The sequence below is a fragment of the Callithrix jacchus genome, chromosome 7 (genome assembly GCF_049354715.1).
Source record: "Callithrix jacchus isolate 240 chromosome 7, calJac240_pri, whole genome shotgun sequence".
NCBI classification, from domain to species: Eukaryota; Metazoa; Chordata; class Mammalia; order Primates; family Cebidae; genus Callithrix; species Callithrix jacchus.
The window spans coordinates 19,309,966-19,333,488 of record NC_133508.1 but is presented as its reverse complement, the minus strand read 5'-3'; the positions used below and the strand labels follow the sequence as shown (position 1 = coordinate 19,333,488).

The 23,523-nt window shown below is 41.9% G+C and overlaps 1 protein-coding gene across 10 annotated transcripts in view; it reads right to left on the bottom strand.

Moving 5' to 3' along the window:
* The window catches only part of CACNB2 (calcium voltage-gated channel auxiliary subunit beta 2), a 402,304-nt gene that overhangs the window by 39,502 nt on the left and 339,279 nt on the right, over positions 1-23,523 (bottom strand). For all 10 annotated transcript variants that reach the window (XM_002750080.7, XM_002750077.7, XM_009000003.5 and 7 more), the window contains 3 exons: positions 9,397-9,519; positions 7,247-7,383; positions 1,992-2,068 (listed from right to left, as the gene is read on the bottom strand). In XM_002750080.7, the coding sequence (XP_002750126.3) occupies positions 1,992-2,068; positions 7,247-7,383; positions 9,397-9,519 (337 nt within the window). The remainder of the gene's footprint in view (positions 1-1,991; positions 2,069-7,246; positions 7,384-9,396; positions 9,520-23,523) is intronic.

The window sequence follows — 23,523 nt, the reverse complement described above, 5'->3', positions numbered from 1 at the left end:
AGGAGTCCTTGACTGGTCTCTAAAGGCCACCACATTCAGGAATGAAGCTGATTATTAGTAACAGGGAAATCCTGTGCTTAAAGCACTGCTGGGCGCGGTGGCTCACGCCTGTAATCCCAGCACTTTGGGTGGCCGAGGTGGGTGGATCACGAGGTCAAGAGATTGAGACAATCCTGGTCAACATGGTGAAACCCTGTCTCTACTAAAAATACAAAAATTAGCTGGGCATGGTGGCGTGCGCTTGTAGTCCCAGCTCCTCGGGAGGCTGGGGCAGGAGAATTGCCTGAACCCAGGAGGCAGAGGTTGCGGTGAACCAAGATCGCGCCTGGGTAACAAGAGCGAAACTCCGTCTCAAAGAAAAAAAAAAAAAAAAAAAAAGCACATCAGTCACTGTGTCACTAGTTCCTTGATCTCGCCACAGTTGTGCAACTCTGCTTTTCATCTCTTCCCATTTCCAGCTTTTAGAAATCACACACAGTATCATTTTGCAGAAATGCCCTGGCAGCCAATCTTTACATTCCTACTCTGATTCCGAATTACAATTATCTTAGCAAACTAAGATACTGATCATGGGCTTTTTTGCCATTCAAAGAGTTGATCTCCTGTTTATATAGAATTTCAAGTTCTTCACAGGAGAGTTCCCAGATTTAGCAAATATAAATGCAGTTAAATTTGAATTTAAAACACTGTTTCAGTGTAAGTATGTTCCATAAATTTTTAGTGTAAGTCTGTCCCATGTAATATATACTTAAACTAATAAATTATTATATATCTGAAATTCATGTTTAACTAGGTGTGCTTTATTTTATCAAGCAACCATTAGGATGAACCCACTGCTTTGGAAAGAAAACAGGGCACAGTGGCTCACTCCTGTAATCCCAGCACTTTGGGAGGCCAAGGTGGGCAGATCACAGGGTCAGGAGATTGAGATCATCCTGGCCAACATGGTGAAACTCCGTCCCTACTAAAAATACAAAAATTAGCTGGGTATGGTGGCGCGTGCCTGTAGTCCCAGCTACTCAGGAGGCTGAGGCAGGAGAATCGCTTGAACCCAGGAGGCAGAAGTTGCAGTAAGCCAAGATCGGGAGTGCACTAAGCTCCTGCCTGGTGACAGAGTGAGACTGTGTCTTAGAAAATACAAAAATAAAAAATAAATAAAAATGAGGAAAATAGTAGTTACTCTTTCCATGAACACTTTCGTCTTTTTTCTATACTTCCTGTCTGTGTCTTCCACAGAACCTTTCTGGCAGAGTCCATGACAGGCCAATGCTCTATCTTCACTTTATTCTCTGTTCTTTCCCTTCCTATAGTTTTTATCCTTTCTATTTAATGTTAATGCTCTCTCTCACACTGTGCTATGGTTGTTGGCGAGTATTCAACCATTTAATGCCCATAAAAAAGCACCATCGCAGGAACTGGGGATTAAAGGTTAAATATGGCTGGGTGCAGTGGCTCATGCCTGTAAACCCAGCACCTTGGGAGGCCGAAGCAGGTAGACTGCTTGATCTCAAGAGTTTGAGACCAGCCTGAGCAACGCCATGAAACTCCATCTCTACAAAAAATACAAAAATTAGCTGGGTGTAGTGGTGTGCACCTGTAGTCTTAGCTACCTGGGAATCTGAGGTGAGAGGATTGCTCAAGTCCCAGAGGCGGAGGTGCAGTGAGCCAAGATCATGCCACTGCCCTCCAGCCTGGGTGACAGAGTGAGACTCTGTGTCAAAAAAAAAAGAAAAGAAAAACAGTTAAATACATGAATCACTTTGATCATCTATAGCAATGTAAACACTACGACATACTTTTTTTTTTCAAGCCAGAAAAAAACATTTCCCCATATTGTTTGTAACTCTAAAAGGGCATGCTTAATTCTGATTTTTCTAACTTCTGTAGGGTTAACACAGTGATTTAGTGTATTTGTAAATTCACAAAACTGGATCGGACTGGGGAAGGCATGAAATGCAGTATGAACTATTCAGCATTTATCACCTACTTACCAGATGATGGAGGTGTCGATTTTCTGGAACTAGGTACTATGTCACCCAAACTGGATGATGAATTTCCTCCTGATTTACTGGAGTAAAGCAAAAATTTCCATTACATCTGACACTTATTTCAGATCCTCAAACATTTAGATTACTCAATAAACATGATAATTCATTGTGTTTTTATTCAATTTTAAATTTATCTTTCAATCAAGGAGAAAAACAGTATTTCCCAGTGGAGATTCCTAGAGTACCTGAAATAGCCACATGATGGTGTCTGTTTTCTAATTCAAGGTTTAATTGTAAGAGGCCCTGAGAGAATGAAAAAGAATCAGCATAATTTCTACAGTCCTTAAGTTATCTGCCCAGAACACAGATAGTGAAACAGCACAGATTTCTTTTGCTTTTTATTTTAGAGACCCTTGGAGGCAATGCATAGAACCTTAAGGCTAACACCCAAGATGAGAATTTCCTCCTTGTTTGGTTCCACCTCCTCTGTTTTGGCTTATTTTATTAATAGTACAATAAGATTGAAAGCACTCAAGCTTTTATAGGCAACCGATCAAAGAACAGCAGAGCCACATGAAAACTTGCCAACCACTAAATGACACACGAAGCAACATGACTAAACAGAGTATGATGTGATGTAGCCATCAGATAGTACCCAGAATATTTCTCAAGCATGACTCATATGGAGAATGAAACCTGGTTAACTTAGGAATGATTTGAAGATCATACATCTCAGACCTACCAAGTTTGAAAGCTTGAGATAGTAAGATATACTTCAGTGTCTCAGAACCTTTGGAGTTAACATTAGAACAGCAGCATTCGTGTTCTTCACCAGCATACTGGCACGCTAAATAACGTCACTGAATGACCCCCTTTCAGATGACGATGGCAAGGAGCATTTTAAATTTGGGCAAAATGATCTCACTGTCTAACGTTTATTATTATGGCCAAGCCAGGGTCTAGTTGAAAGAATTTGCTGCAGTGTTTATGCATCAAAGGGCAATATTTGCTTATGTAAATATTAATATGAAAATAAAAGTTTTATTAAAATATCAGTAACAGACTGAATGTTATTGCTACTATTCTAGCATTTTAATGCATAAACATCAAAAACTTTATTAAGCAACTAGCAGGAAGGCTCTACATCTTTTTAAAGTTCTTAAGAGATACTCCAATATTTAATAAGGGCATGGGACAGTATGGGAAATTAATGACAAGTGATATTTATAGAAGCGGGTTCTGGAAGTTATGCAAGGACCCGTTACCAATATGAAAACATTTTTTTTTCAGAAGTTTTTTTTTTATTTTATTTTCTAAAGTATTAAGTCTAATTTCAGTTCAAGCATGGTTTTTTTTTAAATTCCCTTTGAATTTTAGTAACAGCCAAAATATTATCTATGTAAAACTATAACTACTGCAAATGGTGACAATGACCAGGATCCAGATTTGTCCTTGACTTTTAATTCTATTGAAATGCCAAGTTCTTGAACTATACCCCAATTCCATTGCCATTGAGCTCTGTCAACTATAATTTCAGTATCAGAATTTTTAAAGACTGCCAGATTCTGGTTATGTCCTCAAAACAAAACTACATTTAAAATGTTAGTAGAGGATGGCGTGGTGGCTCACACCTGTGTTCCCAACACTCTGGGAAGCCGAGGCGAGTGGATCACCTGAGGTCAGGAGTTTGATACCAGCCTGGCCAACATGGCAACTCCCCCGCCCCCCCACTACAAAAACCAGCTGGGTGTGGTGGCAGGTGCCTGTAATCTCAGCTACTCAGGAGGCTGAGGCAGAAGAATTGCTTGAAACCAGGAGGCAGAGGTTGCAGTGAATCAAGACCGCGCCACTACACTCCAGCCTGCGCTCAGAGAGAGACTCTGTCTCAAAAAAAAAAAAAAAAAGAGAGAGAGAAATGTAAAACCCCGTGAAAGCAAGTTAAAGTATTTTCACATACTTAGGCAAAATCGTGGGACAAAATAAAATGAAAATCAAAGGGAGAGACACATGGCTGTAAGAAAAGGTAACCTAATTCTCTGGAGTAAGTTCTGAGATGTTACATTCCCTCAAATATGGATAACTCAGAGTCCTAAGGAAAAAAAGGCAAACAGCAAAACAACATAGCTAAAAAAGTAAACACTAACAGATGGCACTAACGATTTCTCCTGGGGTTGCTGTGCCAGGCAAGACCTGGCTCCTTAATTTGCGGTTCAGCATGGAAGTCTGTCCAGCATGGAGGTCAGACTGCTATCTTGGTTCTGAGACTTACTGACTCCGCAACCAGTTCCCTGACTTCTCTTAACCTATTTTCTCACCTGTGACCTGTAAGATCTAATACCCACTGTTCCCACAGGTCCTTATAAGATGACCTGAGCACCAATGTTAGCCCAGGCAGGTCCATTTGGGACACAGAAGAGACTACTTTTCTCTAACAATATGGAGAAAAATATCTACTCCCTTCCTATTCCCTTTGAAGTCATTCTCATTTCTCAGTTTCTACATGGAGAAGCAGAGAAGGACACACAAGCTTGCCTCTGCAAAAATCCATCCCAAATTTTCCAAAACGCATTCTACAAACACTATTCCTAAGACATGAACCAGAGGAGATTTTATGAGAAAGTAATTTTAGTAAATACTATAAACTTAAAAATCTCCATTCCAGCAGAGATTCACAGTGTACATTATCACATTAAAAGGCTCTGAAAAATCCTTAAGTAGTTGTCTATTACCTACACCTATCCTAAATTTATTTTATCTTGGAACCCCCTTCTCAAGTGATTTGACAAGAAAATTCTGAAAAAAGCCGAACTGTCCTGACTAAAAACAAAATGTCCCCCAGCTGAGATAACTTCAAATCTCAACAAACTATATACTACCTGGTTGATAAGAGCAATGTCTACAACGTATCAAAACAAAATGTTTCCATATAAGGTACGTTTCTTTTTTTTCCCCCGAGACAGAGTTTCGCTATTGCCCAGGTTGGAATGCAATCCTGGCTCACTGCAACCTCTGCCTTGCAAGTTTGAGTCTCATACCTCAGCCTCCAAGTAGCTGGGATTAGAGGCATGTGCCACCATTCCCGGCTAATTTTTGTACTTTTTTTTTTTTTTTTTTTTTTTTTTTTTTAGTAGAGACAGGGTTTCACCATGTTGACCAGGCTGGTCTCAAACACCTAGCCTCAAGTAATCTGCCTGCCTTGACCTCCCAAAGTGCTGGGATTACAAGCCTGAACCACTGGCCATAAGGTTTTATTAAACAGTATTATGATACAATTTTCAATACAGAGGGTAGAAAAACACAAAATAAGGCCAATGGAATACTAAGGATTGAAAGAACAGTATCGGATCTTCAAACACCCTGCCGGCAAAATGTACATGCATTGTTTATCTACATGCCTCTACTTTTATTTCTCATTAAGAAATGCATTTAACAAAAGTTTACTTTAATATTTAATGTTGCATATCAACATATGCATTATACATGTTGGCCTAATGAATAATTTACTGCTAATGATAACTTAATTCAGAGTAAAGTATTTTAATTCTGAGGCTTATTTCAGAGGAAACTTTTCCTTCTTTTTTTTTTTTTTTCTTTTAGGTTCAGGGGTATAGGTACAGGTTTGTTACATAGGCAAATTGCATGTCGCAGGGGTTTGGTATACAGATTATTTTGTCACCCAGATAATGAACATAACATTATCCTCACCCTCCTCCCATCCTCCGCCCTCCAGTAGTCCCCAGTGTTCATGTTCCCTTCTTGGTGTCCACATGTTCTTGGTGTTTACCTCTCACTTATAAGTGAGAACATGCAGTATTTGGTTTTCTATTCCTGTGTTAGTTTGGGATAATGGCCTCCAGCTCCATCCAAGTTGCTGCAAAGGACATGATCTTATTCTGTTTTTTTTTTCTGAGATGCAGTCTCACTCTGTCACCCAGGCTAGCGTGCAATGGCCCGATCTTGGCTCACTGCAACCTTCGCCTCCTGAGTTTAAGCAATTCTCCTGCCTCAGCCTCTCGAGTAACTTGGATTAAAGGCGTCTGCCACCACCCCGGGCTAATTTTTATATTTTTAGCAGAGATGGGGTCTAACCATGTTGGCTGGGCTGGTCTTGAACTCCTGACCTCAGGTGATCCATCTGCCTTGGCCTCCCAAAGTGCTGGGATTACAGGTGTGAGCCACCGTGCCTTGCCAAGCTTGCTCTTTTTTTAATGCATGCCTCTACTTATATGACTGAATGTATCTCACCATCCGAGTGCTCTCAATAACCCGGGAATTAATTTAAGTCAATTGTGGGGTGGAGGTCTCAAAACACAGAAGAATCCATCTGAATTAAATGAACTTGACAATTATAAAAAGCCAGTTAATGAGGATGGGCACTCCAAACCACAAGGCATATTCTGTTTCGCTCATCTGCTGATGCTTGAAAAAAATTCTTGCTGACATTAAAGTATTATCACTGACAATGGAATTTGCATCTTAGATAAACAAATAAGATGTAAGATGGAGAAAACAGAAATCCGGCGATTCACGTTTAAGAAGGGTCTTGCCTATGTCCCTTTCACATGGAGAGGGGCATGCTGTGTCCATAGACCTGTCTGCATATGATTCCGTGTAAAATTCAGTACATGGATGAGAAGCCTTTCTAGTGATGCTTTTAGAGATGGGCAGACAAACTCACGAATCCTAGGAGGGATTATTCAGCCCCAGCTTCTTACATAACTCATCTGATTGCCATCTGCACAGGCAGTTTTAACTGGTTTCATACTTAGCTTCTCTTTAAGTGCTTCACAGTGGGTAGAACTAAAAATTGAGTTTCTCAGGTAAAAATGAAACTAACAGATGACAAGAGCTGCCATTTCCTGATGATGTCTGAGACTGTCATCTCTCAGACACCTCCCAGCCATACCAGGCAGCTACAGACACTGGGATTAGTCACCAGGGCTATTCTGTACCAGACTATTTTTCAGTAAATGATTAAGATTTCATAATTTCCTCTATACTGGAGCCTGAATATTCTATGACCTTAGCTCTTTTCATTAATGATAACAATTTAATACTTTCCCAAATAGGATGAAAATCAGGTGCTAGACTGAAGTTTTTTAAAGGCAGGAAAATGCAAGATTTGTGATGCTATCAGAAAATCTTATCACCTGCCTCTTTGTTAATATGTAATAAAGGATACTGCATACTGCAGACGACAGCACACACACAGCAGTACAATCTAACTGTGATGCAAACGCTTGACATCTGTCTCATACCTGGAGTAGAATTTCCCTTGCTTGGCTCTCTGTTCATGCTGCAGCCTCATGTTTTCTAGTTTGACTGGGCTTGGAATGAATCCGATTTCACAGCCTTCTTTGACCAAACGCCCTATCCACCAGTCATTGTTAAATTTCTAAACACAAAATCAAAAGCATTAAAAATCAGCACACAGAAGATCAACTCCTTGTTCTTCCACACCAACTATTTTCACTGGAGAGAAATGTGGCAGTGACAATGAACTCTGCCTCAAATATTATCATTCAAGAAACGCTTCGTTTCATGGGTTTTGCACGTTAAGAAATGCTTTTAGCATCCTCAACAATCTATCAAAGGCTCTGCATTCCCTGCCTGTCCTGGTGCTACTGTAGGACCAGGCTGAATTCCGTTGCAGCAGCTGCTGTCACCATGAGTAGGGATAAACTCTCTGGGTCCAAAGAACAACAGCCCATTCTACCAAGAGATCTTTAGGAAGTAGTGTTACGGAAATCTTCCCCTTATGTAATCAGACCAACTGGAAGTATGGAGAGAAAGAGAGAAATATTGAAATCTCCCTTAAATATTTTGTGTCACAGGACAATTTACCTTTGTGCAAACAGTTTTATAATTACACAATGCGATGTTCAAAGGTGATTTCTCTACTTGTGTGATGTTGACAATTTGTCTCTTGCAGCTGGAATATGTATCTTAAATCTTTATATTTGCCTTTGTTTTCCTTGACTGAATAAATCTTTCCTTGAACACGTCAAAGAAGAATATACATTGCTTTTCATTTCCTTTCATGGCAGAAAGATCCCCCTTTCAGCACCAACCATCAAGAAGACACCCCGTAGTCATCTACCTTTCCGTTGTAAAGTGAGATTCTAGGCACACCATCACTTCTGGTAACTTCTTCTATTGTTCTCACTTAGCCAGTATTTGACATCTCTTTTCAGAGGTTACCAAAATGGTAGGCTCTAAATTCTTTAGGCTCTTTCATTTTTAATTGAGATAGGGTCTCACTTTGTTGCCCAGGCTGGAGTGAAGTGACATGATCCCAGCTCCCTCCTGTCCAGAACTCCCAGGCTCAATCAATCAATCCACTGACCTCAGCCTCCTGAGTAGCTGGGACTATTGGTGTGTGCCACCATGCCCAGCTAATTTTTTTTTTCTCTCTCTCCCTTTTTTTTTTTTTTTGTAGAGATTGTGTTTTACCCTGTTGCCCAGGCTGGTCTCAAACTCCTGGGTTCAAGAGATTTGCCTTCCTCGGCCTCCCAAAGTGCCTGGATTACAGGCAGGAGCCATAGTACCCAGTCTTCTAGGTTCTTTTAATCAGCAGCCATCATCACCTTCTTTGCTGACACCCTTCAGTGCAGTGAAGAGTTAAATTTACACATGCTCCCTATGACATATTATCCATTAGATGGAAGGGCTCCAAGTATAATTCCTCCAGGTCCAAGAATAACCTCAGGCTCCTCATACACATAGAATATTCTACAGGGGAAATTTCTGATCAGTTAACACAGTGCTTCACAAAGCAGACATTTGATAAATGTTGACTCCAAACAAACCTTAATTAAGGATGAAAGTTTCCAATTTGCAGGTTGTGTCATTGCTTACTAAGAGGTGGAGACATTTAGCGTTTAGGAAAAGGACTTTTCGTGGTATCTCTTTGTTGCCTTATTGGTGTCAATTCTTAGCATTCTCTCATCCACTGCAGAAATTTAGCATTTAAGGAGGAAAAAGGGCATCAGCGGTTTGAATTTAGACACTGTCAGCAGAGAGAAGAGTCATGATTTCTAGATATTATTAGTAAACCCTCCCCAGAAGAGGTCCAGGCATCAGGAAAAACTGTACCTAGTCGAGGTGAAACACCAGAAGAAGTGGAAGTTAAGCATAAAAAAGAATCATCTACTCTAGCAGTTCCCAGTTTCTGGGCCACAGAGCCCCAGGGAGCACTGAAGTTATTGCAAGAGGCCTGTGACTTCTTTCTGCTTTAAAAGGTATATTTATATGAGTGGAGGTTGAGAGCCATTGACTTAGCATGTATGTTTCACAACTGCAGTGATGTGCAATGCTACTTCCCAGAAGTGGCATGTGAATAGGAAATAAGAAATGGTATGTCACGGTGAAACATCATGCTGATAGAAAATGAAATTATTTTCCTTACTTCCTTAACATGCAGAAAATCTTTTGCTTCGAAGGAAATGGCCATGCCAGGCACCGGAACGTCATCTTCATGGGCTGCGCTGTAGCTGACATTTGTCCGAACTGCAAAGGCAACGGGCTTTGTCTAAAGGGAAAAAAGGAAAACGGAGAAAATTATGAGCAAAACACCAGTGTCCCTCCTTTCCCCCACCCTGCAAATACAAAGATACACTGAAGAGCTACTGTTATCATTATTGGTTCCCCCTCCGCACTGGTTCTTCATCACAAAACAGCTTGTTCGTATTTACAACACGTGAAACCTCCTGGCTCTGAGCTACATAACACCCATTTCTGAACTAGAAAAAAGCCATTGTTCTCTTTGAAAGCACTACAAGCAATGAAGGTGAAGATGAGTCACAGAAATACGTGTTTTCAGCACTGGAGCTTGTAGCAGTTGTAAATGAGAAAATACAAACATGAATAAAACGCCCAGTTGTTTGGTTTCGGTGGAAAAGACTTAGTAACTGCCTCACTACTCCAAACATCTACTTTAATTCATTGATTATTAATGGCATAATTCCAAGAGGTACAATCTTTTGAATGAAAAATGAACCAGGGAATATATGCTACAGCTGTAGCAACTCTTATTCATGGCTGCAGGGAAGCATGAAAGCAATGACCTTTTCTTCTATTATTTCTCCTCCGGGAGTTTGTTCAACGACTAAAGATGGTATTAAGCTCCCTTTCCTCATTTGATGCTTTGAAATTTTACAGATAAAGAGCTGGGAGTGGCGGCTCACACCTGTAATCCCAGCACTTTGTGAGGCCAAGACAAGAGTATTGCTTGAGCCTAGGAGTTCAAGATCAGCCTGGGCAACGTAGCAAGACCTCTTCTCACTAAAAATCAAAACCAAAAATTAACTAGGTGTGGTGGCAGGCACCTATGGTCCCAACTACTTAGGAGACTAAGGCAAGAGGATCACTTAGGCCCAGGAGGTCTAGGCTGCAGTGAGCCGTGATCATGTGACTGCACTCCAGCCTGGGGACAAAGCGAGTCCCTGTCTCAAAAAACAGAAAAAGCCAAACCAAACCAAAAGAATGAGCAGATAAGCATTTGTTCTCTCTTTAGCCAATACCTATTTATCCACAAGATGGAAAAACAGGTAAGCTCAGAAATGGTGAGAATGGTACTGTTCTAATGGGTATTGTGTTTCTTTCCGCTTATGGGCAAGTGAATTGCTTCTGTGTATTTCTTGTTTGTTTGTTTGACAGTAGCCCAGGCTGGAGTTCAGTGGTACAGTCTCAGCTCACTGCAACCTCCTCTTTCTGAGTTCAAGTGATTCTTCTGCCTCGGTCTGCCGAGTAGCTGGGAATACAGGTGTGAGCCACCACGCCCAGGTAATTTTTTGTATTCTTAGTAGAGACAGGATTTCGCTGAGTTGGCCAGGCTGGTCTCGAACTCCTGACCTTAGGTGATCTAAAGGATCGCCCCAGCCTCCCAAAGTGCTGGGATTTACAGGCATGAGCCATGGTGCCTGGCCTCTTCTATATATTTCTTATATACATGATATATACAAAGTAACATAGCTTTTCATGTGATATTCTTTTTAACCTACTCTTTTAAAAAATTATTTCAACCATTCAGGAGCACAGAGCAGTTTCTCCCTACTCAGTGAGCTCTTTACCAGGACTTGCCAATGAAAACGAGGGGGAGTTGGAGTAGACAGAACCCATGTTCATTTCCAAAGTTTCCAAAGTTAATTTGTTCTACCTGACTGTTGTCTGGGTGGAAGACTTGAGTTAAGAGCCCTGATGTTACTAAGATCTAGTTACAATCTACAGACTGGGAAAGGAGGACCAAGTTCTGGATACAGGCATAAAAGACATGAGGTGAATTTAACTATTTGGAAGCCAGCTCTTGACATCCACTACACACACATACATATATATATAATTTTTTTTTTAGAAAGAGTCTCGCTCTGTCACCCAAGATGGAATGCAGTGCACCATCTTGGCTCACTGCAACCTCTGCCTCTTGGGTCAAGAGATTCTCCTGCCTCAGCCTCCTAAGTAGCTGGGATTACAGGCAGGCAGCACCATGCCTAGCTAAGTTTTGTATTTTTAGTAGAGTTGGGGTTTCACCACGTTGGCCAGACTGTTCTTGAACCTCAGGCCTCTCAAAGTGCTGGGACTACAGGCGTGAGCCACCACACCTGGCAACATCCACACCTGGCAACCATATATATAATATATACGTACAGCAACTCATTCACTGCTGCAAGGAACTGTTAATTTTTTTTTCACAATTATATAGTGGATGTTGTTATATATTATTTAAAATCAATCAATCTATCTATTTACCTATCTATCTATCTATCTATCTATCTATCTATGTGTGTGTGTGTATGTTTTTGAGATTGAGTCTCACTGTGACACCTAGGCTGGAGTGCAATGGCATGATCCCAGCTCAACCTCTGCCTCCTGGATTCAAGTGATTCTTCTGCCCCAGCCTTCTGAGTAGCTGGGAGAATTGGTGCCCGCTACCATGCTTGGCTAATTTTTGTATTTTTAGTACACATGGGGTTTCACCATATTGGCTAGGCTGGTCTTGAACGACATCTACTGCAATTTTTAATGATGCAAGGGGTGCTGCTTCTTCTGTTGAAATATGGGAATTAAAAATATACGTTAGAGGTGCCTACAGGGTACCACTGCAGCACAGTCCTTGATAGTATCATGTTCCCATTTTATTCTAGGAATTTTCTTAAATATGTAAAATTTTCTTCCAGAGCTACAATCATAATATATGGAATTTCATATGATGTTAAACATAAAAAAATTCTGTATATTTTTTTAAAGGCCAGGTCCGGTGGCTCATGCCTGTAAATCCCAACACTTTGGGAGGGCACGGTGGGAGCATCCCTTGAGCCCAGGAGTTTGAGACCAGCCTGGGCAACAAAGTGAGACCTCATCTCTTAAAAACACACACACACACACACACACACACACACACACACACACACAAATATACTTTTTAAAATATATTTTTAAATTACCTTGGCTGGACACAGTGGCTCACGCCTATAATCCCAGCATTTTGGGAACATGAGGTGGGCAGATGACCTGAGGTCAAGAGTTCAAAACCAGCCTGGCCAACATGGTGAAACCCCATTGCTACAAATATACAAAAATTAGCTGGGCAAAGTTGTGCGTGCCTGTAATCCCAGCTACTTGGGAGGCTGAGACAGGAGAATCGCTTGAACCCGGGAGGCAGAGGCTGCAGTGGGCCAAGATCATTGCACCACTGTACTCTAGCCTGGGTGACAGAGTGAGACTCTGTCTCAAAAACAAACAAACAGACTAAAAGACCACCTCAACCATTCACCCTTTTTTGATATTTAATTGTTCACATTATTAAATATAAAAAATATTCTGCTTTGAAAAAGCTTTGTACAAAAAGCTTCTATTTAGAGTTATTTCCTTGGGGTGGAGTCCCAGATGTAGCATGTATCAGCCATGAGTTATTAAGACTTTTAAAAATTCTATTCCAAAGTACCGTCCAAATGGGCCTTGCTGTTTTATACTGTACCCAGCACTAAAGAATGGTGCCCTTTTTAGTGAGATGTGATCTTAAAAATATTTTAAAGTTTTTACATTTTATTTTAGTTTTTTACATTTTGTAGAGACAAGGGGTCGCTATGCTGCCCAGGTTGGTCTCAAACTCCTGGCCTCTTGTAATCCTCCTGCCTCAGCCTCCCAAAAATGTAGTCATCCTAAAACTCAATTTTACCGTTAGAAATACAATTTCCATGAGTAGATCCATCCATTATGCAGAAAAGTTTCTGATCACTATAGTATAGATCCAAGATTTAAAAAAAAAATGCTGTAATCCCAGCACTTTGGGAGGCCGAGGCGGGTGGATCAAGAGGTCAAGAGATCGAGACCATCCTGGTCAACATGGTGAAACCCCATCTCTACTAAAAATACAAAAAATTAGCTGGGCATGGTGGCGCGTGCCTGTAATCCCAGCTACTCAGGAGGCTGAGGCAGGAGAATTGCCCGAATCCAGGAGGCAGAGGTTGCAGTGAGCCGAGATCGCACCATTGCACTCCAGCCTGGGTAACGAGAGCAAAACTTGGTCTCAAAAAAAAAAAAAAAAAAAATGCTAGCATGGTCTTTCACTTCTTTCAGGTATTTCTTTTATTTTTTAGAAGATATGGAATTTAAGCATCACATATATTTTTTCATCAATGTAAGACAAATTTTTAATGCCTGACTTGACAGAAGACCCCACAGGAAATCTTATGACTTTTACCAACTTTTTATCACTTTTCCATTATCTGAGTAGCAGCAAGAGGGGACTGAAAAAGGAAAAAGAACGTACAGTGGTGGTGGAAACTGGTGTATCATTCCCAGGTCCACAGATAATAATTTGACGCTCTTAGATTAAGATGTTAAGTTGAAATGTGCCTCTGTTCTCGCTTCACCTCCTGTTACCAACAATGCTACCATTAGATGTAGTTTATATGGGAATTAGCTTTACAGAACTAGAAAAGAAGAACAGCAGATACCTATTCCTCAATATCTTTACTTCAGGAACTATATTTCTAAAATTAGACTAGAAGTACAGTCAAGGGTTTGGGGGAAACAGATGTAGCCAACATAAAAGACCCCAGGATGCTATATCAAAGAGGCCAGATGACAATGTCACTTCTGATTCCCTGGTCTCACTTCGGCCTGCAGTGTGTCTACAACATGGAAGGTATTTTCCACATTAATTTCCTTCATGTGGGTTCAAGAATAAGGGATTTTAAGTGGACCTGGATATGAATGTTGATTCTGCCATTTATTAAATGAGTGGCCTGGGCAAATTCTTTAGCCTCCTTGAGCGTGTTTTCACAAGGCTAAAACAAGAGTAAGAGCAGCATTCTTTAAGGCAACGAGATTACAGGAAATGCACTGCACAAGGCTGAGGCAAGCACTGGGTATACAGTCATCCCTTGATATCTGCCATGATATTGCTTCCAGGACCTCCAAAATCTAGGGATGTTCAAGTCCTTGATATGAAACAGCCCCACTATTTGCACATAACCTGCACACAACCTCTGTATGCTTTATTGCTAGATCACTTACGATACCTCATACAATGTAAATGCTATTTACAATGTAAATAGTTGAATAACACAGTTAGTTGAATCCATGAATGTGGAACCCATGGATAAACAGGGCTGACTATATGGTAAGTGCTTATTAGTAGACATTTGCTATATACCAAAATAAATGCTACGCATAAGTAAATATTTCCCCACATTTGCCCCCCATTAAGGCCTAGCACAAGTCATTTCCTGTGTGCTCTTCCACTGTAAACATCCTCAAACAGAACTCCTCAATACAGTTTAACATCTGCCACATGCATGACGGGAACTCATTGTTAAAGTCAAGATGATTTTCTGTGATATAGATTCTTTCATATTCTCTAGAACTTGAGCAAATGGTAAGGTTTTCCCACTTTTTTTTTTTTTTTTTTAAAACAGAGTATTGCTCTGTCGCCCAGGACTGGATGGAATGAAGTGGTGTGATCTTGGCTCGCTGCAATCTCTGTTTCCTGAGTTCAAGCCATTATCTTGCCTCAGCCTCCCAAGTAGTTGGGACTACAGGTGCATGCCACCACACCCGGCTAATTTTTGCAGTTTTAGCAGAGATGGAGTTTTGCCATGTTGGCCAAGCTGCTCTCAAACTCCCAACCTCCAGTGATCTGCCTGCCTCAGCCTCCCAAAGTGCTGGGATTACAGGTGTGAACCACCATGACTGGCCAGGTTTTCTTACATTCACTTTGTTCTATCCTGATATGGTTTGAATTTGTGTCCCTGGTCAAACTGATGTCAAACTGTAATCCCCAGTGTTGGAGGTGGGGGCTGGCAGGAGGTGATTGGATCATGTATTGGGGGGGATTTTCCCCTTTGGTGCTGTTCTCATGATAGAATTCTCACAAGATCTGGTTGTTTCAACGTGCATATCGCATCTCCCTCCTCTCTCTCTCTCTCTCTCTCTCTCTCTCATGCCAGCACTAGCCATATATGACATGCCTGCTTTCCCTTCACCTTCCTCCGTGACCGTAAGTTTCCTGAGCCCTCCCCAAAGCCAGATGCCAAAATGATTGCTGCACAGCTTGCAGAACTGTGAGCCAATTAAATCTCTCTTCTTGCTAAATTACTCAGCCTCAGGTATTTATCACAATGCAGGACTAGACTAATACATGCCTCTTAAATTCCAATTTTTTTGATAGTCCTCAAACACTGAGGCTTTTTTTTCTTAACCAACTTGAAGTTCCAAGGCACTATTCCTTAAGAAATTAATTTTTTATCCATGAAACCATTTGTTAATCAAATAGATCCTATTTTAAGTTGACATATTATTTTTGGCTTAATCTCAGAATGGTAAAGGGTCACATGGAACTCTTTCCTCTTACCATTCAGGGCTCTTGCCCTTGTTCACACTGCAAAATTCACTTTTGGTCTGGAAACCTATCAATTTTTCTTTTTCCTCTCAGACAGGGTCTCTCTGTCGCCCAGGCTGGAATGCAGGGTGCAATCAGGGGTCACTGTAGCCTCAACCTCCTAGGCTCAAATACTCCTCCAGTCTCAGCTCCCTGAATAGCTGGGACTAAAGGCTCATACCACCATGCCCAGCTAACTTTCTTTACTTTTTGGAGAGATGAGGTCTCGCTTTGATGCACAGGCTGCTCTAGCCTCAATGGATCCTCCCACCTTGGCCTCCCAAAGGGCTGAGATTATGGATGTGAGCCAGCGCACCCAGACCTACCAGGTTTTTATGATTTTCTAGCATCATGGCCCTGGGGCATAGTTCAGCTCATCCCTAGTTCAATCCTATGTGGTCCATCATAAAAACTGATGAACATTAACTGATTCTTGGATATAAATGTTTTGAGGCCAGTGGGCCACTTACTTTTTTTGTTCCGGTAAAGAAATGTTTCAAGAAGCAAGAACAAACAGAAACCAAGAAATCCTGGTGTTCCAGAGGCTTCCCAGAAACACCAAGAACAGTGGGGACTCTGATAAGAGACTGGCACAGTGCTCTGGGACATGCTAGGACCAAGAGGTTCTCTAGCTCTTGAGGGAAGCAAAGCTAGTCCCTATCCCAATGCCAAATGTAACTGTGGTCTGCTCTAGCTAATAGTTGCTCCTTCACGCTGTTCTTTTCCTGCCACCCTCTAACTCTAGGGCCTCCCTGGTTTATTTGAAAGGCTTGGTGATAGCGGAAGGGCAAGGTGGGGAAGAAAAGCAGAAGGCACAGATATAGAAATAGCCTTCAGCCCTATATAGGATCCTGCAGAAAAAGCTTCAGGGACAGCTGCTGTGGAATTGTATTAAAATCCACATTTAGATTTAGATTCACCCTGCTCTACAGAATCATCATTAGGATACTGCGCTGGTTGGGAAACAATATGGTCCTTCATTTTACTTTCACTCAGCCTCTATTAACATCCTAAGGACTTTATTGCCAGGCAGGGTCAGAGCTGGAGTCCGCTTTTGCAGATTCTACCTGGATTCCTGGTCAACTTTTTTTGTGGCTATGGAGGGTCAGGCCCATGAGGTGATGTCACACTTTTCTACCAGCGTTTGCGTCTCCCTGTTCCAAGCCGACATAAAAAGGAATTGATTCCTCTTCCAGTTTCTGGTACTTTCTACATGGTATATGAGCATGTGCTACGCAGCATGAGGGTGACTGGTCAATCGTCTATGCATTGTGGCCCCCTTTATGGGATAAAGAATTAAAAGTTTGCTGCATATTGGTTTGTGGATTAAACCTGAAAAGATTCTCAAAATAAATCCGTAAGTACCAATTTGCAGAAGAGTGGCATCTCTTTATCTGGACAACAATGTAAAAGTACTTTAAAAACACCAAGGCTGGTCTGGTGTGGGGGCTCACATCTGTAATCTGAGTCTGGTGGACTGCTTGAGCCCAGGAATTTGAGACCAGCTGGGGGAACATAGTCTCCACCAAAAAATACAAAGCTTTGTCTTTACCAAAAAAATATAAACATTAGCCAGGCGTGGTGCCATGCACCTGTAGTCCCAGCTACTCAAGAGGCTGAAGTGGGAGGACTGCTTCAGTCCAGGAAGTCAAGGGTGCAGTGAACTCTAATTACACCACTGAACTCCAGCTTGGGCAACAGACAGAGACCCTGTCTCAAAAAATAAAAACAAAAGCATCAAGGCCATGTCTTGTCCAACACTGTATCTTCAGTATGTTTTCAATTAATACTTATTGGGAAGGGAACGTGTAAATGTTACAAGGTATTCAGAAATCCTTACTCTCTTCTTCCACGTCTTTACCGTGTACGTGACAGGACTTACTATAAAATGATGACAGCTACCACTATGGGAATGTCTGCCAAGGGACAAGGAGTGTGCTGTATATCATACACAGATTGCTATACTTCATTTAATCCCAGCTACAACTGTTTTATTCCAAGGTGAGGAAACTGAGGCTCAGAAGAGTTCTCCCAGCCATTCGTTGTGGCGCATGCCCATAGCCAGCTATTCAGGAGGCTGAGGCAATAGGATGGCTTGAGTTCCGGAGTTTGAATCTAACCTGGGTAATATTGCAAGACCCTTTCTCTGGAAAAAAAAAATAAAGTTTTAAGACAACATTTGTGAAAGATTTCTTTTTTTCTGAGATGGAGTTTTGCTCTTGTTGCTCAGGCTGGAGTGCAATGGTGCAGTCTTAGCTCACTGCAACCTGTGCCTCCCAGGTTCAAGCAATTCTCCTGCCTCAACTCTCGAGAAGGTAGGATTACAGGCACCTACGACCATGCCCAGCTAACTTTTTTGTATTTTCAGTAGAGACAGGGTTTTATCATATTGACCAGGCTGGTCTCAAACTTCTGACCTTGGGTGATCCATCTGCCTTGGCCTCCCAGAGTGCTGAGATTACAGGCTTGAGCCACTATGTCCAGCTGAGGATTTTTAAAAAAATGTTCTCCCAGGCCATAAACCTTAGAGGTGGTATTAAAATCTAACTCTCTCTCACCAAAGCCTGAGTTCTTCCTATAGCACTAGAGTGCTTTTCATTTAAAGGGGTACGTAGATGGCAATTCAATAGCATTTAGATGTTTATGTGAAATTGTGAAGACTTGAAAGTTATAATTTACAAAATGCTAAGAACTGGTAGGTATAAAGAAAAGTTAAAAAAAAATTAGTCCCAAGTCTGCCTTGGAGTGTGACACTCCCATGTGAGCACTTTCACATGTTAGAACGTCGGATGTACTGTAACCTTAACCTCTTCCTTTTAAGTGCAAAGATACACATAAAATAATGTGATGCCCAGTAAATAAACAGCAATGTCAAATCATGATTATTTGTTTATTTAGATCTACCATTTATTTCTCTCTTCATATCTCTTTTTCATCATCTATAAAGTTTTATTTCATGAATGGCTGCATGCGGTGGCTCACGCCTGTCATCCCAGCACTTTGGGAGGCTGAGGCAAGCGGATCACCTGAGGTCAGGAGTTTGAGACCAGCCAGAGAAACATGGTGAAACCCCATCTCTACTAAAAATACAATTTGCATGGCTTTTGGCTCCTTCTTAGAGAACTAGGGTCTCTGTGGCCTTTCAGTGCTCCCTGTACAGGGTTCTCGGTGTGGAACTTCATAAACTATGAAGCCATGTATGTCCTTATATCTCAATTCACTTTGCATGAAATAGAGCCTTTTTTTTTTGAGATGGAGTCTCGCTCTGTCACCCAGGCTGGAGTGCAGTGTGGCAGGATCTCAGCTCACTGTAACCTCTGCCTCCCGAGATCAAGAGATTCCCCTGCTTCAGCCTCCTGAGTAGCTGGGACTATAGGAATCTGCTACCATGCCCAGCTGATTTTTGTATTTTTTGTACAGATGGGGTTTCACTATGCTGGCAAGGCTGTTCTCTAACTCTGTCACCCAGGCCAGAGTGCAACGATATGATCTTGACTTACTGCAACCTCTGTATTCTGGGCTCAGATGCTCCCCCCAAGTAGCTGGGACTACAGGTATGTGCTGTGATGTCTGGCTACTTTTGTATTTTTTGTAGGGACAGGTTTTCACTATGCTGTCCAGGCTGGTCTCCAACTCCTGGACTCAAGCAATCTGCCTGCCTTGGCCTCCTGAAGTGCTCAGATTATAGGTGTGAGCCATTGCACCCAGCCAGGACTTCATTCTATATGATCAACATGTATATATGTAAGCGCAAGTGTACATACATATTACATTTTAAATGATTAAGATTTAAGCAAAGGGGTAAATACAACAAACATTTTACTTCACACCTATTTTGTTTAAAATACAGCATTGGGTGGATGAAAGGATAGAGTGGCAAAATAGACAGGGCTTCCTTCTTTATGTTTCTTGAGACCCCAGCAAGGGAGCCTGTGTCTACACCAGGCCAAAGAACTTTAGCTACAGCAATGGAAAAGTTTGGATTCTCAGGTGTCTGGGTTCAAACCAATTTGCTTCCTCTCTTCCTCCTTTGGTTGGCTATGTGTTATGTGTAGTTGCTGCCTGTAACTCCTGAGTGACAACCTGGTTTTTTTTTTATTTTTGAGATGCACTTTTGCTTTTATTGCCCAGGCTGGAGTGCAATGGCGCAATCTTGGCTCACTGCAACTTCTGCCTCCCGGGTTCAAGCAATTCTCCAGCCTCAGCCTCCCAAGTAGCTGGGATTACAGGCATGCGCCACCATGCCCAGCTAATTTTGTAGCTTTAGTAGAGACAGGATTCACCATGTTGGTTAGGCTGGTCTCGAACTCCTGACCTTGTGATCTACCCGCCTCAGCCTCCCAAAGTGCTGGGATTACAGGTGTGAGCCACCGCGCCCAGCATCTTGGTATTTTTATGCCTTCTCTTTGCTTATCTGTTCTATTTCACTCACTTAGCTCTCCCATTTCTTAGCTGGTTTTCGCTCATACGGTACCCATTTTTTTTTTCTTTTTGAGATGGAGTCTGGCTCTGTCACCCGGGCTGGAGTGTAGTGATACAACCTTAGGTCACTGCAACCTCTGCCTCCCGAGTTCAACTGATTCTCCTGCCTCAGCCTCCTGAGTAGCTAGGATTACAGGCACCCGCCACCATGCCCATCTAATTTTTGTATTTTTAGTAGAGACAGGGTTTCACCGTGTTGGCTAGGCTGGTCTCAAACTCCTGACCTCAAGTGATCCTTCCAAAGTGCTGGGATTACAGGAGTGAGCCACTGTGGTTGGTCTTATTTTTCTTAAAGTGCAAAAATTCCAAAAATAAAAAGCAACCGGATACAAGGCTATCTTGCTAGACACCAGTGGCATCACTTTTTGAAGAGTCTCAGCCCACAAAATGTGGCCCAGCAAATACTCACGGTTCCTTGAACACTGAGTTGTTTTAACTTTTGCCACCATGGTTCCACTCAGTAATTGTATTCTGTGGCAAAAACAGTAATGAAAGGGTTAAGAGAATCCAACAGCAGTATCCCTTTTAATCGGATGCTGGCATTAAAATTGTTATAAAATGTCTATTCTGTACTTATTTAGAAAATTATACACTACAAACAACTTCCAAAGAAGCATTCTAAACGAACACCAGGAAAGCCTTTACGAAGTTCATGCCGACAAGCACGGGAGACACATATTTTATGTTAATTCAGTAATCTTCACTTTCTATTCCACTGCAACAGCTGTGGTTTTAGCTAAGTTCACAGAGGTCTAGTGATCAGAAGTTATACAAATATTGGCATGTTTATTTCTTCATTAATTTTAGACTATTCATTTATTTATTTATTTTGAGACAGAGTCTCCCTCTGTCAACCAGGCTGGAGTGCAGTGGCCCAATCTTGGCTCACTGCAACCTCTGCCTCCCGGGTTCAAGTGATTCTCCTACCTGAGCTTCCTGAATAGCTTGGACTACAGGTGAGCACCACCATGCCTGGCTAATTTTTTTGCATTTTTAATAGATATGGGGTTTCATCATCTTAGCCAGGCTGGTCTCAAACTCCTGACCTTGTGATCCACCCACCTTGGCCTCCCAAAGTGCTGGGATTACAGGAGTGAGCCACTGAGCCCAGCCTTTTTTTTTTTTTTTTTTGGAGACAGTTTTGCTCTTGTTGCCTAGGATGGAGTGCAGTAGAGCAATCTTAGCTCAATGCAACCTCTGCCTCCTGGGTTCAAGCTATTCCTGACTCAGCCTCCCAAGCAGCTGGGATTACAGGCATGAGCCACCACGCCCAGCTAATTTTTATATTTTTAGTAAAGATGGGGTTTCACCATGTTGGCCAGGTTGGTCTCGAACTCCTGACCTCAGGTGATCCAACCACCTCCATCTCCCAAAGTGCTGGGATTGTAGGCATGAGCCATCAAGCCCTGCCTGTTTTGGTTTTCTTAAACCAAAATGATGCAGCTGAGTATCTCCATGATGAAAACCAAATGTTCTGGCAGGGATTAGATTAGCGCAGAGAGTTGTGGGTGGTAAGTTTTGAACATGAAACCCGTGTGGTCGCTCACTCTCTAGAAATCCTTAAAACCTTTGCTGCTGCCCTTACGTCAGTGTTGACAGACTTTCTGAAGGAAAGCTTTGTGACCAATTGTTGCTCTGCTTGAAGGGGAATAAACAAGGTCCAAAGGGCAGACACTGGAGGAAGGCACAGATCAGCTGAACATATGAAAGCATTTCTAAAACGACAGATGCTCAGCTATGACTGGGGTGCATTTTTAGAGGCAAAGTTATCATTGGAACTTCTACAGATCAACTCTGAGAATAACTTGTAGTAACTCTAAAGGTTTTGACTAAAGAAACACCAGAACAGGTGTGATGGCTCATGTCTGTAATCCCAGCAGTTTGGGAGGCCGAGGCAGGCAGATTGCCTGAAGTCAGGAGTTTGAGACCAGCCTGCTCAACATGGCGAAACCCCGTCTCTACTAAAAAATCCAAAAAGTTCGCCTGGTGCTGTGGTGGGTGCCGAGAGACAGAGAGAGAGAGAGACAGAGAGAGACAGAGAGAGAGAGAGAGAGGGGCGGGAGCAGAGAGAGAGAGACAGAGAGAAAGAGAGACAGACAGAGAGAGAGAGAGAGAGAGAGAGAGAGAGAGAGAGAGAGAGAGAGACAGACAGACAGAGAGAGAGAGAGACAGACAGAGAGACAGAGAGAGACAGACCTAACCACCAGAGAGAGAGAGAGAGAGAGAGAGACACAGACAGAGAAAGAAAGAGACCTAACCACCATTCCCATCATGGCCTGAACTGGTGTTTCAGGTTTGCTTTAGAATTTTCTTGACTAAGAGGAAGGGTCCATTCAGTTGGTTGCGGGCTTAGGATTTTATTCTCGGATTACGTGTACCACACAAAATCAGATTTTTCTACCATTCAAAGGAAATGCTGAATATTAGGCATAACAACAGTATTAAGTACCCTAGCAGTCATAGATGTTAAGGATTATCCCTCTCCAATGTGTAATAAAAGAATTTGGAGTGCTGGGCATGGTGGCTCACGACTGTAATCCCAGCACTTTGGGAGGCCAAGGCGGGTGGATCATGAGGTCAAGAGTTCGAGACCAGCCTGGACAAGATGGTAAAACCCCATCTCTACTAAAAATACAAATGAATTAGCGGGGTGTGATGGTGTATGCCTGTAATCCCAGCTACTCAGGAAGCTGAGGCAGAAGAATCGCTCGAACCCGGGGGCAGAGGTTGCAGTGAGCCAAGATTGAGCCACTGCACTCCAGCCTGGGTGACAGAGTAAGACTCCATCTCAAAAAAAAAAAAAAAAAAAAGAAAGAAAGAAAGAAAGAAAAAGAACTTGGAGAAAGCAGTAACAAAGGAATAATCTACAATTTCCTTCTTTTATTTTGTGTCTCTTGCTCATTTTATTTAAATTTGGCTATTATGTGAAGTTTCCCATGATTGTTTAGGCTGATAAATAGAAGTCATCTGTAGTGTACCCAGGCAGGAAAATGCTTTGAAGAAGACTTTTTTTCTACATGTCTCTGCTTAATGGGTAGACCCACTATGAACTCCAGAGAGCTATAATGGATAGCCCTGGAGGGAATTTTCACTCTGGATCTTGACTGTTGACAACAAAACGATTATAAATGCAACCTCATTACAAAACAAAACCCCACATGTAACATATCT